The 14572-nt window shown below is 36.5% G+C and overlaps 1 protein-coding gene across 2 annotated transcripts in view; it reads left to right on the top strand.

The window, feature by feature from the left end:
- LOC107738421 (semaphorin-3E-like) overlaps window positions 1-14572 on the top strand; it is a 45560-nt gene that overhangs the window by 11682 nt on the left and 19306 nt on the right. For both annotated transcript variants that reach the window (XM_016550190.1, XM_016550189.1), the window contains exons 2-4: window positions 7795-7955; window positions 9426-9485; window positions 9639-9758. In XM_016550190.1, coding sequence (XP_016405676.1) covers window positions 7795-7955; window positions 9426-9485; window positions 9639-9758 — 341 coding nt within the window. The remainder of the gene's footprint in view (window positions 1-7794; window positions 7956-9425; window positions 9486-9638; window positions 9759-14572) is intronic.

Genomic DNA, 14572 nt, shown 5'->3' with positions numbered 1-14572 from the left:
TGAAACCCTTCACCTTCCCCAGCTCCACCTGTATAGATCTGCTACGGGTTATTTTATATGCTATTTGTGCAGCAGCAGTATGTCTTAAATACTCACGGCACCGTATCGCCGTATGCATTGGCAGTAGCAAGTTCATGTACTTGCTTGCAGCAGCAGCAATAATCTACAACTACAGCAATAACCAACAGCAGCAGCAGCAGCAGAGTAGCAGATCTAATCCGCCAAGACCAAATACATTAACATTGTATCCATATCCATCACCATGTTAAATCTTCCGAGAGTTGTCATGATTAAAATGTGGTTAGTGCTTATACATAGGATCAGTCATGTGCATCAGTGTGATGATCAGAGGTCTGGTGCTGCTGTTGTGCTTATATGGGCAAACTGAGTTTGAATCTGGCTTGTTTCACCTCTACGGTTTCATGTTTTCAGTCTCATGTAGTGTTTTGTTGAGCGAAGGGCAGGTTGATGTTAGCCAGATTCACTTTCTCTGTAGTGGTTCACTGAAGTATGACAGCTGCAATTTAGCGTTGGTTGAAAGTACAAATAACATGCGTCAGAGCGAATCATAATACACAATGCGGTAAGAACCTTTAATGTTATTTAAGGCCCCAAGTCACACCACCTTTACAAGGCCACACCGACACATCTGCCTTCCAGCCCGCCCACAAGAAACAAACCCCTCTGGGCTTCATATCTAAACCAAAAACCTTCACCATTCCAGATCAGCAAAAACTAATGTTTAACACGCTGTTGAGTTTGTTAGGGAAGAAATATTAAAAATATTGTGGATTGGATTATGTTCAGGCTTCAGACGTTTAGAATTGTATGCCTCTCTCTGCATGCTAATATATGTCAATGTCAATGTCAATTTTATTTATATAGCACTATTAAACACAACCATGCACTCTAAAAAATGCTGGGTTAAATATAACAAAAACACTTTTATTGTCTTATAATATGCATTTATTTTTACCTTACTTTCTCAAGGACTCCCAAACAATTCGCTCAACAATTCATTTTTCCAAACCCCTCCTTTGCATGACGCTAATCTGCGGTGATTGGTCCGATTGGTCTCATTTTCATTTCATTATGTCTGTAATGCCTGATAAAGCAGCGTTTGTGAGCGTTTCATGTTGATGTCAACATGAAACGGCTTGGGATTCGTTTTAAAAATGACTCGTTTAAATGATTCAGAGTCGACTCTTTCTTTTGAGAGACTAATTTTATGCACGGTGCACTTTCAGATTTAAAACTTTGCAGGATGTTTTCATTCACTTAGAGCTGTGATACACATTGCATGAAAGGAAATTTTCAAAAAATCTATAATGGGGCACTTTAATATATAGTTAAATATCAAAATATATATATAAAATTTGTTTTATTTTTCCATTTTAAAATTGTATTTTATTTTTTATTTTAGAACTAATTTGACTTTAAATGAATTTAAACTACAAATCAGTGTGTATTGAGTTATAAAGGGCATCGCTTTGATTGCTCGTTGACTTTGGTTGCTTATTACTTAATTATTTTATTAGTAAACAATAAATATTGAATCCACTGATTCCATTACAGAGAGCTGTACTTGTGAATGATATATAGCCTAACACAAACATGCAGTCTGTCTGGAAGAAGGCAAAGATCATATTCCCAAATACAGGATAACCCGTACTATAATTACTAGGGTTAGCAGGTTAACACAGTCAATATGCTGTGTTAGAGGACAGAGTCTCTCTTAAACAGAGTCCCTCAGTCTTCTGCTCAGAATCAGATCTTTTATAGTAATTTAGCTTTGACTTTTTGCCTCCTTGTTGACTAAAATGAAATGGACCACCATTCATACAGATAAGTTCACCTTATACTACAGTGAGAAAAAATATGATTTATGTAAAGTCCATCCATCAGGGGGGCCTACAAAATGACCTTTCCTGTTAGACAAAAGATGGGGAACTCAGAGTGACAGATGAAAGAAGGAAGCTATTTTCCTTCCTAGGATAAAAGCACTTCCCTATCTCCGATAGCCGATAGCCCCTCAGCAAAGGGAGTAGACGGCCACATCCGCAATCAGCCTATCAGCTCTCCTTAAATCTGGAATCTTCTAGCCTCCAAAGTCCTCTTTAGGGAGAACCGGCACTTCCTTAGACCTGCTCACCCCAGCTGAGGTTCAGATGACTTAGGCAGAGGAAACAGGTCTTTAGTTTGGCTTACGGGGAAATACAGCCAGTTGAGTACAGGGGGATTTGGATTAGAGAGAGTTTGGGTCATTTCCCTTTCAATAACCGCTTTTTCAATTTTATTAGCTGACAGGCCTAAGAATGGGATTGACAGTGTTTCCTGTGAATAAATGCAGTCACTTCCTGTCTTTAAAAAAGGACTTTCACTTACAGTTTGAATTAATAAATTATTTGCCAATAACATACATACAAATCATTGTTTATCCAGTAGTTCTGTTCCACAAATTTAATTGTCCAGTCAGCATTGCAAGAGTCCTATTTGTGTTTTTCGTACTAGTGGTGGATATTTCTCAGTAACTCTTTCCGCAACTGTGTGGTTTTACCAGTAGGTGGCGACAATTGATTTTGCCTTTTGAGTGAGTATGAATCACTAACTCAATTCGTTCAAAACACTTATTAATTCAGGAACGAAACAAGTTACAAGTTGTCTTCTTGTGCAAGTCGTTGAATCTTTTGCTCAACCAAATTGTTGAAAAATGCTGTTAATTTGGTAATGCTACAACTGTGTGCTTAGATCCAAGATGTAGAGGATTTTGTTTCTTCAGTGGAACAGATTTGGAGAAATTTAGCATGAATCACTTGCTTACCAGTGGATCCTCTGCAGTGAATGGGTGCCGTTAGAATGAGAGTTCAAACAGCTGATAAAAACATCACAATGATCCACAAGAAATCCACACAACTCCGGTCCATCACTTAACATTTGTGTTCTTAAGAAACAAATCCATCATTATTTATATTATAGTTAGTTACTCAGTATCACATGTATTTAATTTATTATAGCAGCTGGATGGTTGTCTTTATTTCTTCCCCTACCCCTCCGCTGAACAGCCTAATGGTACGACCCTTGCCCGGTCAGGGCCACTGTGTTAATAACGGTGAGGGGTTAAAATGCTCATTGCCTCGGGGAAATCAGGATAATTTTTTTGGCTTGTGTTGGGACATGTGCAATTTGCTGTTTGTTCTAGACGCAAGGTCTCTTTATAAACATTATGACCCTGTATGTCTCTTCATTGTGGTTTCTGTTGATAAATGGAGTATATTAAATAAATATTTATGGTGGATGAACCCTCCCTGTGAAACATTATGTATAGAGGCCAGTCAAATCATGAGCCAAGTCTAGTTTTCATTCTTTCTTTTATCTGTCTCATTTATCTTCATGAACAAGAGGCCAAACCCATAGATTTAGAATGAGAAAGAAGCTCATAATCAAAATGACTGAAAGAGGTCTAGTGGAATTGATTTCATATGTTGAATGCAAATAAAACAAAATGACGGGTCAAATAAACATCAATAGGGCAAAGACCTTGGATTAATCAGAGCGAATGAAATGTGAAATTATTCATCCGATCTGTTTGTTATTTCACTGTATGGTCAGGGAACTGGAAATGATTAATATATAATGTATTACATTTTGGAAGTAACTTGCCCAACTCTGTTCCTGAAGCATTCAGTGATTCTTTTCATTTTTCTCCTTAACACACTCTTGGTTCTTTCAATATGCCAACAGGGGCGCCACAAGTTGTTTAAGGTGCTTGACACTTTAAAAGTGATTGTAATTATTTTTAACAGATTGGAAGAAAATGTTTCACAGGCTTTCAACATGACGACACCGTATGGACATCTAAATAAACATATGAAATGTTGCACATACTGTATACTTAGTCCAACATTTGAGACCACTAGTAAAAATGCTTCTATTTAGCTTTTTTCTAAGATTTAATAATAATAAAAAACTTTCTTCTTCTTTGTCGTCTTATCATTATTGTCTTCGTCTTTGTCATCTTCCTTGTATTCTTTGTCTTAATAGTAGTCTTCGTCTATTTCATCTTATTCATCTTCTTTGTTTTCTTCTTCATTGTTGTCATCTTTTTCTCTTTGTCATATAGCATTTCCTAAATATTGGGTCATTTTATGTCATAATGTTTCAAAATCATTCCTAAAACTTTTTTTAGATCTTGAATCCCAGATTTTCAGTATAGTCTTGAGTTTAGACCCCACTGTAAAAGAACAGAGTGAGGTATTAGACTGAATTCCAAATGAACTTGAACAGTGCGGATGTGTGTTTTTGTGAGTGTTACTTGTTTTCATGTTTTTGAGTATCCTAAGACATTTCTATTAACCGCAAGACTCATAAACATAATTAAAGACATGTTGAGTGTCTTTCAGAAGAACTGCTCTCAGACATTAAAATGTGATCAAAGTCTGCCTCTTTAAATGTCTGTCTTTGACCTTGTCGTTCGCTTTCCACTTGCTTGATCCCTGCTGCTATCATTTCAGTAATCCAGTTTTATCCCTTATCTGTCTGTCTGCTTCCCTTGTCTTCTTTCCATACATGCTTATGCCCTTCAACCTTCCAAGTGGCTCTTTTAAAGGATTAGTTCACACAAAATTGAAAATTTACTCCCCCTCATTTCATTCCAAACCTGTATGACTTTCTTTCTTGTTTGGAACAGAGAAGAATAATTTTGGTCTCTCTTTTTCACGCAGTTATGATGAATGAGGACTGAAGCTTTCAGGCTTCTTAAAGGACACCAAAAAATTGGTTCATATGACTCAAGCGACTCTCCTAAAGTGATATGATAGATTTGGGTGGTGAAATATAAGCTATTATTTAATGATGATCTTCCCTTCCAGTGAGCTATAGCTTCTGTTTCATTGTATGCTTCATATGAACCATTTTTATGATTTTCATGTTGCTCCTTTTGGAGCTTGACAGCCTCAATCCTTGTGCACTTTCATTAGCTATATTGAAAAAAGCGGTTAGGACATTCCATAAAAATGCACATTAAATGAAAGAGGAAGTCATACGGGGGTGGAAATTACATTTAAGGTGAGTAAGTAATGGCAGAATTTTCCATTTTCTGTTAAATTGTTCCTTTTTTTTTTTTTTACTTCTCTTTTAATTTGTCTTTTTTTTTCCATGTGTCATTGAACTCAGTGGTGTGTGTGTGTGTGTGTGTTTACACTTATCGATGGATCTGCCTGCATCTGTGTGTGTTAAATTGTATTAGTAATGCGTTATATTACTGCGTTACAGCAAAAAGTAATATTATTACTTTTGTAATGCGTTACTCCCAACACTGGTTGGGAGGCTGCCATTTTTCAGTTTTAAAGCAACCAGAGAGCATTTAAAATGAAAAGCACATTTTGTCATTGGGTGTGTATGACTGGAGGGCCAACTCACACACGCTGAATAAATCAGAAGGTCAAGACCATTACGAGGGCAACTCCCCATGGAGCAACCCAAACGCACACACGCAAACACGCTCAGGAAATCTGTCATAAGTCATTGACATCCCATACTTTGATTAATCATATAATCCAATTTCTCTCATATCACAATTCACTGAAGCAGTGCATCTTTGTCTGATTTTGGTCATGTATGTGGTCGGTTTAATCCTGATCCAGCTGCCTGACTTCACTCTGTGGTGGAAAGAAATGCAATGAATAGAGATTGGAGTCATGAGCTTTATAACGGTTCAACATACATGTACACTACCGTTCAAAAGTTTGGGTTCAGAAAGCATTTTACTTTTCATCGATCCATCCATCCAAAAGTTTGTGAACCCCTTGCAGAATCTGTGAAAATGTGAGTAATTTTAACAAAGTAAGAGAGATCATACAAAATGCATGTTATTTTTTATTTAGTACTGTCCTGAGTAAGATATTTTACATAAAAGGTGTTTACATTTAGTCCACAAGATAAAAAAATAGCTGAAATTATTCAAATAACCCCCTTTAAAAGTTTGGGAACCCTTGGTTCTTAATACTGTGTGGTTACCTGGATGATCCACGACTGTTTTTATGTTTTGTGATCGTTGTTCATGAGTCCCTTGCTTGTTCTGAACAGTTAAACTGAGCACCGTTCTTCAGAAAAATCCTCCATGTCCTGCATATTCTTCAGTTTTCCAGCATCTTTTGCATATTTGAACCCTTTCCAGCAGTGACTGTATGATTTTTGAGATCCATCTTTTCACACTGAGGACAATTGAGGGACTCAAACACAACTATTAAAAAAATTTCAAACATTCACTGAGGCTCCAGAAGGAAACACGATGCATTAAGAGCCAGGGGGTGAAAACTTTTTGAATTTGAAGATCAAGGTAAGTCAAGGTACTTAATTTGTCTTCCGGGAAACATGCAAGTATCTTCTGTTGCTTCCGAAGGGCAGTACTAAATGGAAAAAAATTATATTTCTACAAAATGAGAAAAATTTAGACATCTTCATCCCGGCTCTTAATGCATTGTGTTTCCTTCTGGAGCATCAGTGAATGTTTGAACCTTTTTTAAGGTTCACACCTTTTTGAACCAAGGGTTCCCAAACTTTTGAATGGGGTTATTTTAATAATTTCAGCTATTTTTTTTTTTGTCTTGTGGACCAAATGTAAACATCTTTTATGTAAAATATCTTACTCTGGACAGTACTAAATAAAAAATAACAGGCATTTTGCATGATCTCTCTTATTTAGTTAAAATTATGAACATTTTCACAGATTCTGGAAGGGGTTCACAAACTTTCAAGCAGCACTATATATATACTTTCATTCAGCAAGGACAGATTAAATTGATCAAAAGTGATTGTAGAGACATTCATAATGTTACAAAAGTTTTCTATTACAAATAAATGCTGTTCTATTATAAAAAGAATGTATTATGGTTTCCACAAAAACATTAAGCACGACAACTATTTTTAACATTAATGTTTCATATATAACATATAATGATAATGTTTACTGAGCGCCAGATCAGCATATTAAAATGATTTCTGAAGGATCACATGACACTGAAGACTGGAGTAATGATGCTGAAAATTAAAATGTATTCAAATAGAAAATGTTTTTTACTTTTATTTTAATATTTCACAATATTACTGTTATTTACTGTATTTTTGATCAAATAAATACAGTCTTTAAAAGATCTGAATGATTCATTCACAAATTAGCCATGACTCATTTTCTTATGAACTTAAACAACAATAAAAAATGTATAATGAATGACAAATACACAAAGCTATGAAATGACTTCAGAAGACTTGGATTGTAGTACACAATGTCTTTATGGTGCTTTAGTGTTTGTTTTTAGGAAACAATGACAATTTTTGTTCCCTTTCGTGGAACTTCGAACTGCGTCCTCTAGGGGTCGCTATGGGGAACGCCTCGTCGTGGGTATCTTTGCCCACTTTTCTAAAATTCCACGAAAGTGGTAAGTGCACACGTTCTACTTTGCCCACTTCTCTAAAATCATTCAGACACGGGTCACGACGAGGCGTTCCCCATAGCGACCCCTAGAGGACGCAGTGTCTCGTTCCCCTCAGGGAACCATGGTTACACAAGTAACCTGAGACGTTTTTGGGTAAACTTTTGATCTTGACCATCTTTGTCAACCAGCTTCATTAACAAATCTATAACCCTACTTATTAAAATGTGGCACACAGTTTGTGATTTGGACATGAATGGTGCCTCAAACCATGTGGAATAAGGAGAGTTGTACTAATAATTTTCTAAACAATCAAAAATAGCATTTTCAGATGATCAAAATGCTTTCTAATTTTTGTCTGTAGAGTTATGGGAGCTGAACAGGACGTGGGTGTTCCAGGCCGGAGAGGGGCGTCTGCAGCACTACAATATGTTACTGGATGAGACTCAGGAAAGGCTAATTATCGGAGGAAAAGACATCCTGTACTCTCTCAATCTGGAGCGCATCACTGCCCCTCACAAAGAGGTTTGTTCATTTACGTAGCTGTTCTCAGGATTTGGGCATCATGTCTGTCCAGCATTGTCACCTGTGTGTGTGTGTGTGTGTGTGTGTGTGTGTGTGTACCTGTTTTTCTATTCTGGTGGGGACTTAAACCTGAATACACACAGACTCATGGGGACTCGTGTCACGGTGGGGACCTAAATTGAGGTCCCCACGGGTAAACAAGCTAATAAATCACACATAATGAAGTTTTTTGAAAATCTAAAAATGCACAAAGTTTCCTGTGAGGGGTAGGTTTAGGGGTAGGGTTGGTGTAGGACAATAGAATATACGGTCTGTACAGTAGAAAAACCATTACGCCTATGGAGAGTCCCCACAAGGATAGCTGACCAGACTGTGTGTGTGTGTGTGTGTGTGTGTGGTACAGTTTATCATCGTATTTGGCTCATGACAGTTCGTTGCGCAAAGCAATTTACGTCTGTTGCTAAATAAATCTCAGGATAACTACACTTTTCTAAGGCTAATCTACATTAATAATTTTGTAAGAATTAAAAATAACTATTTTGGCAAAAATAGTGTTTAACGAAGTACACAAAAAATAGGTAACTCTCACCTCACACACAAAGTTTTAATAAAAAAATACATTACATCCAGTTGAGCATCCATATGGTCTCAGAAGTTCAAATATTTTGATGCACCTAAAGCTCAAATTGGATCCAGAAATTCTCTATATGCAATTATGCATCCATCTGTATCCACACTGCTCCCTGTACTATTTTCCATTGGAAATGAATGACTTCCGGTCTGACGTTTGTCGGAAATAGTAAAGGCGGCTTTACTGCGATAAAGTAAATGGTATTACGTAAGAATCAAGTTATGTAATAGCTTTTTTATAGGCCTCTCATGTGAGTCTTCATCTCATGTGAGTGTACATGATTTTAGATACTCTTATGAAAGTACTATTTATTTCTTCAGATGTGAAATCTTTTTAAGTGAAAACATTTTTTTGTAGACTTTTAGGGAGTATCTTAATTAGTGGGTTGTATAGAGTTATAAATCCACTCCACACACTCAGGAAAAAAAAAAAAGTTACAAAAGCTGTTACTGTGTCGGTACCCTTTCAAAAGGCACTAATATGTACCTTTTAAGGTTTTAATATTTACCCTTTAGGGGTCAGTAAGGCACAAAGACATTATTTCTGAGACTGTAGTGTACCTGGAATTACATTTATGCATTTGGCAACACTTTTATATTACATTCAAGGTGTAGCTACATTTGATCAGTTTATGCATTATCTGAGAATTAAACCATTGGCCCTGTCTTTGCTAGCAACATGCTCTAGTGTTAGAGTTACAGGAGTGCAGACAATTTAAATGTGTTTTTCATGCAACCACAGGTCAGGTTAACAATGACTGTATTCAGCCAAGTACAGCAAGCACATTTCTGTGCCAGAACAACATGACCAGAACTCATGTGCTTGTTTCTCTGTTTCAGATTCACTGGGTGAGCTCTGAAGAGCAGGTGGGGGATTGTTTAATGCAGGGCAGAGAGAAGGTAAATCTGTTATACATCCTGTACAGTATATATGACACAGTGATATCCTGTTACATGGCTACAGTGTTTATCTTGAAATGTGTTAAAATCATTCTTAAAACCTCTTTTCTTTATCTGTTCATCTCTGCCTTTCTCTTTGTCCCTCTCTTACAGCCTGAGTGTGCAAACTACATTAAGCTGGTGCAGCATTATAACAGCACACACCTGTTAGCATGTGGGACTGGAGCATTCAGCCCAGTGTGTGCCTATATCAGAGTGGGCCGTGGAACAGAGGTAAATCTTCTGCTGTGGAAAAAAACCCAATAATCTTAAATAAGTGTTTTTGACTTGTTTTAAGTAATTTCTAAATATATTTAAATATTATAAATAATACATTTTTAAAAGAAGATTGAAAAAAATGAACTATGAAAATCTAATTCTTATTATCAATGTTTTAATGGAAACTGAATAGAAAGTTAATGAACAGTATTTATTTGAAATAGTACATTATAGTTATATTTATAATATACATTATAAATTTGTACATTATAAGTATATCTACTGTCACGTTTTATCAATTGAATGCATCTTTGCTGAATTAAAACATTTTCTTTTCTTTTTTTTAAACTTAACCAACACAATTGAATGGTAATGTATTATGGTTTCCATAAAAATATTAAACCGCACAACTGTCTACAACATTGGTCCTGTCTCCCCAACAACTTCCTGTCATTCTCTCCACTACCTCTCTAATGAAGAAGCAAAACCCCAACAATAATAATGTAAAGGTGACAAAGTAGTTCTGACGGTGCTTTCTTTCTGAAGCAACTTTAACACTCTTCAACCGCCTGTGATGAAAGCCTAGTCTCCAGAGAGACAGACAGAGTTTGTTGTAGTGTACGACGGGAAGTTTTATCATTCTCACTCTGTTAAAATCTCCAACCAAACATCCAGACAAGCGAAAACAAACATCTCCATCCTCCCAGGAGAGCCCCAGTCAAATTACAGAGCGGCTAATCATAGAGAAGCGAGCTTTATTTGAAGGAACAGGCAAGAAGAAAAGAGCAAAGAGAAGACGTTTATTTGAAGGAAACCGAGAATCTGGATTCTTTCCTGTGCTGCATCGTGGCAGGCGGCCTACAGGCTTTCTTTCACAATTTTTTCCCCCACTACTTCTTAATCTTTTGGAGGTTTCAGGATGGAGAATTCCCTTCCCACCTCATTCCCGCTTTTTATCCCAACCAGGTTCAGAGATTGCACTCATGGCTGGGAATAGGAAGCACTGGCTCCCTGACCCTCCGGCAGAGGTGAAGGAGAGAGCCACGGGCATTATGGGAGCCATAGGCGGGAGATCAGAGAGGGTTTAATTAGAGGAGTCAGGCTTCAGCGGGGTGCCTGATAACTCCTGCGCTGAGCTGCACACGCCTCAGTCTGGAACAGCTACACCCTAAAGAGACATAAATGAAACGCATGCGAAACACATATGCATCCGTGCACATAAGACATGGGCTTCGCATTCAGTTCAGAAATCGGGACACTCATGGCTGGGAATAGGAAGCACGTCTGGCTCCCTGACCCTCCAGCAGAGGTGAAGGAGAGAGCCACGGGCATTATGGGAGCCATAGGCGGGAGATCAGAGAGGGTTTAATTAGAGGAGTCAGGCTTCAGCGGGGTGCCTGATAACTCCTGCGCTGAGCTGCAGGCCGCCAGCACACGCCTCAGTCTGGAACAGCTACACCCTAAACACTCGGAGACATAAATGAGACGCATGCGAAACATATGCATCCGTGCACATAAGACATGGGCTTCGCATTCACATATACACACGGCGACGAAGATGGCTACACATACCTGCACAATTATACACACACTTGGCCCTGCAGTGCTGGGATGACATGTTGCAGATGTAGCTATGATGACAGGAAAGACTGATAAAGCTACAGAGAGACAGTGCAGAACCGGAGAGAGCGAGGGAGAGGCGTGTACACAAACACACAGGCGTACACGCATTCCTTCTCTAATATCAGGAATCTAAGCACCATTCCACCCCTTTGCACCCATACTCGCATCACCTGACACATCACAGCACACCATTCCCTCTCACTGTCTCCTCTTTCACCAAAACCCTGTGTTTTCTCTTGGGCTTTACACATACTTATATACTAATACACCCACATCATACCTCACTCACATCTTACCAGAATAAACACATACAAATCTGTTCCGAAACATAGTGAGTGCCCGAATATATAATATGAAACAATACAATACAATGCAAAACAATATAAAGAACATGCATGTTGCATGTGAATCACAATTAAACTAAAATGTATTATAGTTTAAGTTTAATATTTGTGCATTTAGCAGACTTTTTTTATTATTAAAAAAAAGATATAACATCCAAGTGAAAGATATAATTTCTATTGAAACTTGTATGTCATGTATTTAAATATATTTGTAACTATACATCTGTATTAATGACGTTGCTAAAATATACTTTTAAGATTTGAACTTCTCTACAAGTGCACATTCAATACAATTAAGCACACTTCTTTTTCACAGGGAATGTAATGCAAGATGTTGGATGAGGCAGAAGAAATACCATTAATATAAATGCATTTATTTCTTTAAGTTTAATATTTGTGCATTTAGCAGACTTTTTTTATTATTAAAAAAAGTATGTAACATCCAAGTGAAAGATATATCACCAACATGTCAAAAAACATAATAAATAAATAAAAACCAGAACCACTGAGTTGGAAAAAGGATCACCCCCTTGTGTCAGTATTTCGTTGAACCAACTTTTGCTTTAATTAGAACCTTTAGTCTGTTGGGATTTGTCTCTTCTAACTTTGCACATCTAGACTTTGCAATAAAAAAAGTATATATATATATTAAAAAAAATCTAATTAAATCTAATTAAAATAGCTTGATAGGTATTTGTGTATGCCATGTAGTTTTGCTTATTAACTGTGCATAATTGTTTATAAATGTTTATAATTTTATAATTGCTTATTATCTTTATCTTTATAAATTTGAGTACATAAAATTGGGAGTTTAAGACATTGCTTAAATGTTTCCGTTGTAATGATTATCACAAAATTTTTCTTCTGCGAGAGAGGTCTGAACAGACCTGTTAGACGTCAAGTAACACAGCTCAGAAATAATCATGTATTCATATAACTTATGTTTAAAAAATATATTAAAAATAATAATAATTTATTTCAAATAAAAATACATTGTAAAATAAAATGCAATATTTTATTATTAATATTTAATACATTATTACACACTAATAATATTACAAATTATCAATATTGTGTACTTTTTCATCCCTCAGTTTGCTGTTTACTTAGTTTTGAACCAGCCCTTCACACTAACCCTCAGATTTGGTACTCTGGCTGTCAGTTTCAGGTGATCTCTCACCTAACATTTCAGCCCTCCTGACAATTCGCAACACGATCGCCAAACCTCGTGCAAATCTGAACCATGTGTCCTTCCACAAGATGTGCATGTGAGTGTGTGTGTTTGAATCATCAGCTGTAAGGTGTGCTGATTATCATTTGAATCTCATACTGTTTCATCACATCTATGGCCCGAATATTTCATACTTCAGGCACATTCACAACCATGTGTGCTGGCCACAAGGGCTGATGCTATCTGTCTGATGATCACAAGACTGTGTTAAGTTAGATTTGTTCATTTGCAAAGGACCATACGGCCCCTTGGCATATACCAGCACGTCAACCACAGCCAACCTTTATGATTTATACCCATAATTCTCCCATGTAACAGCATGCTTCATAAAATGAAACTGAAGTTATGGGTTTGGCTAAGGATTTATTTCCATTCCTGCTTCGTATGAAGTAATGATCGGAAAAACGTCTACCTGCGTAAAGAGTAGAAGAACAATCCTAAGACAGGAAATGATGGATGGACTGGTGTTACAAATCTGGTGTTTGTTTCTTCAGGATCACATGGTGTGAGAACACATAAATCAAGCTTGTGAAAACCTGTTCTGCGACACATGTTGCACAGCTTATACCGTCACCTTCTGGTAAAAGTGAGCTTTGCAATAACTTCCGTAAAATTGACCTATATCCCAAACCTACTTTTGCGAACTAGTCCGAGGTTTTTCACCCGATCGGAACCGCAGAAATCTTCGCTGGACACTGAATATCAATAATTATCAAAAAAAAGTTGAAATTTCGATTTTTGCACGAAACAGTACGCAAAGAAGCCTCTATGCTAACGTTAGCCAAATGTTAATTGAAGTATAACTCTTGAACGGAATGAGATATCTTCACCAAACTCGGTACACGTATGTAGGAGCTTAATCTTTGGTCAAATAAAAAAAAATGCGCAGCTCTGCCACTTGGGGGCGCTATAAGAAAGAAAAAACATAAATTCAGATATAACTAGGCAACCGTTGGTCTGATCGACTTGAAAATTGGTATGCAGTGTCTTGGTCCAAAGTGGCACAAGTGTCTATGAGGACATTCGCATATCTCAAAAAACATGGCCGTTGTTAACACAAAATATTTTTCCTTATGTGCTTAACTGCCTTAACTGCTTGAACCCCGGAAATCGCTGCTTGCAGCTATATTTATTATTATTATCATTAAATATTATCAAATAAATAAACTGTTATTATTGTTATTGTTATTATTATTATTATTATTATTTCTACTACTACTACTACTACTACTACTACTACTTGAAACATAAAATAAATCATCCAAATCATGTTTTACTTCAAGTCAAATAATGCTATTGTAAATATAGTGTATAGTAGTATAGTTAGTAAATATAATTTTATTAGTCTGAAAAGCATTGTGTTCATGAAAGGTTCTTAATAAACAGTGTATGTATGCATTTATTTATTTATTTGTAGTGTTATTACAAAAACACAATGTATGCTGGTGATGAACAGATGGTTTTTTGAGTGTGAAAATGTCATTAAAACATTATTTTTGATGGAATAACTTTAATTTTTCTGTTCAATCAGCTGATTGATTTATTTATTATTTAATAATATTGTTAAAATTATAATTGTTGTTTTTATTATTATTATTATTATTATTATTATATAGAGTATTCCATTAACA

The sequence above is a fragment of the Sinocyclocheilus rhinocerous genome, unplaced genomic scaffold (assembly GCF_001515625.1).
Source record: "Sinocyclocheilus rhinocerous isolate Xijiao unplaced genomic scaffold, SAMN03320098_v1.1 scaffold975, whole genome shotgun sequence".
NCBI lineage: Eukaryota > Metazoa > Chordata > Actinopteri > Cypriniformes > Cyprinidae > Sinocyclocheilus > Sinocyclocheilus rhinocerous.
Note: the sequence above shows the minus strand (reverse complement) of the source record. Positions and strands in the feature narration are given on the sequence as shown.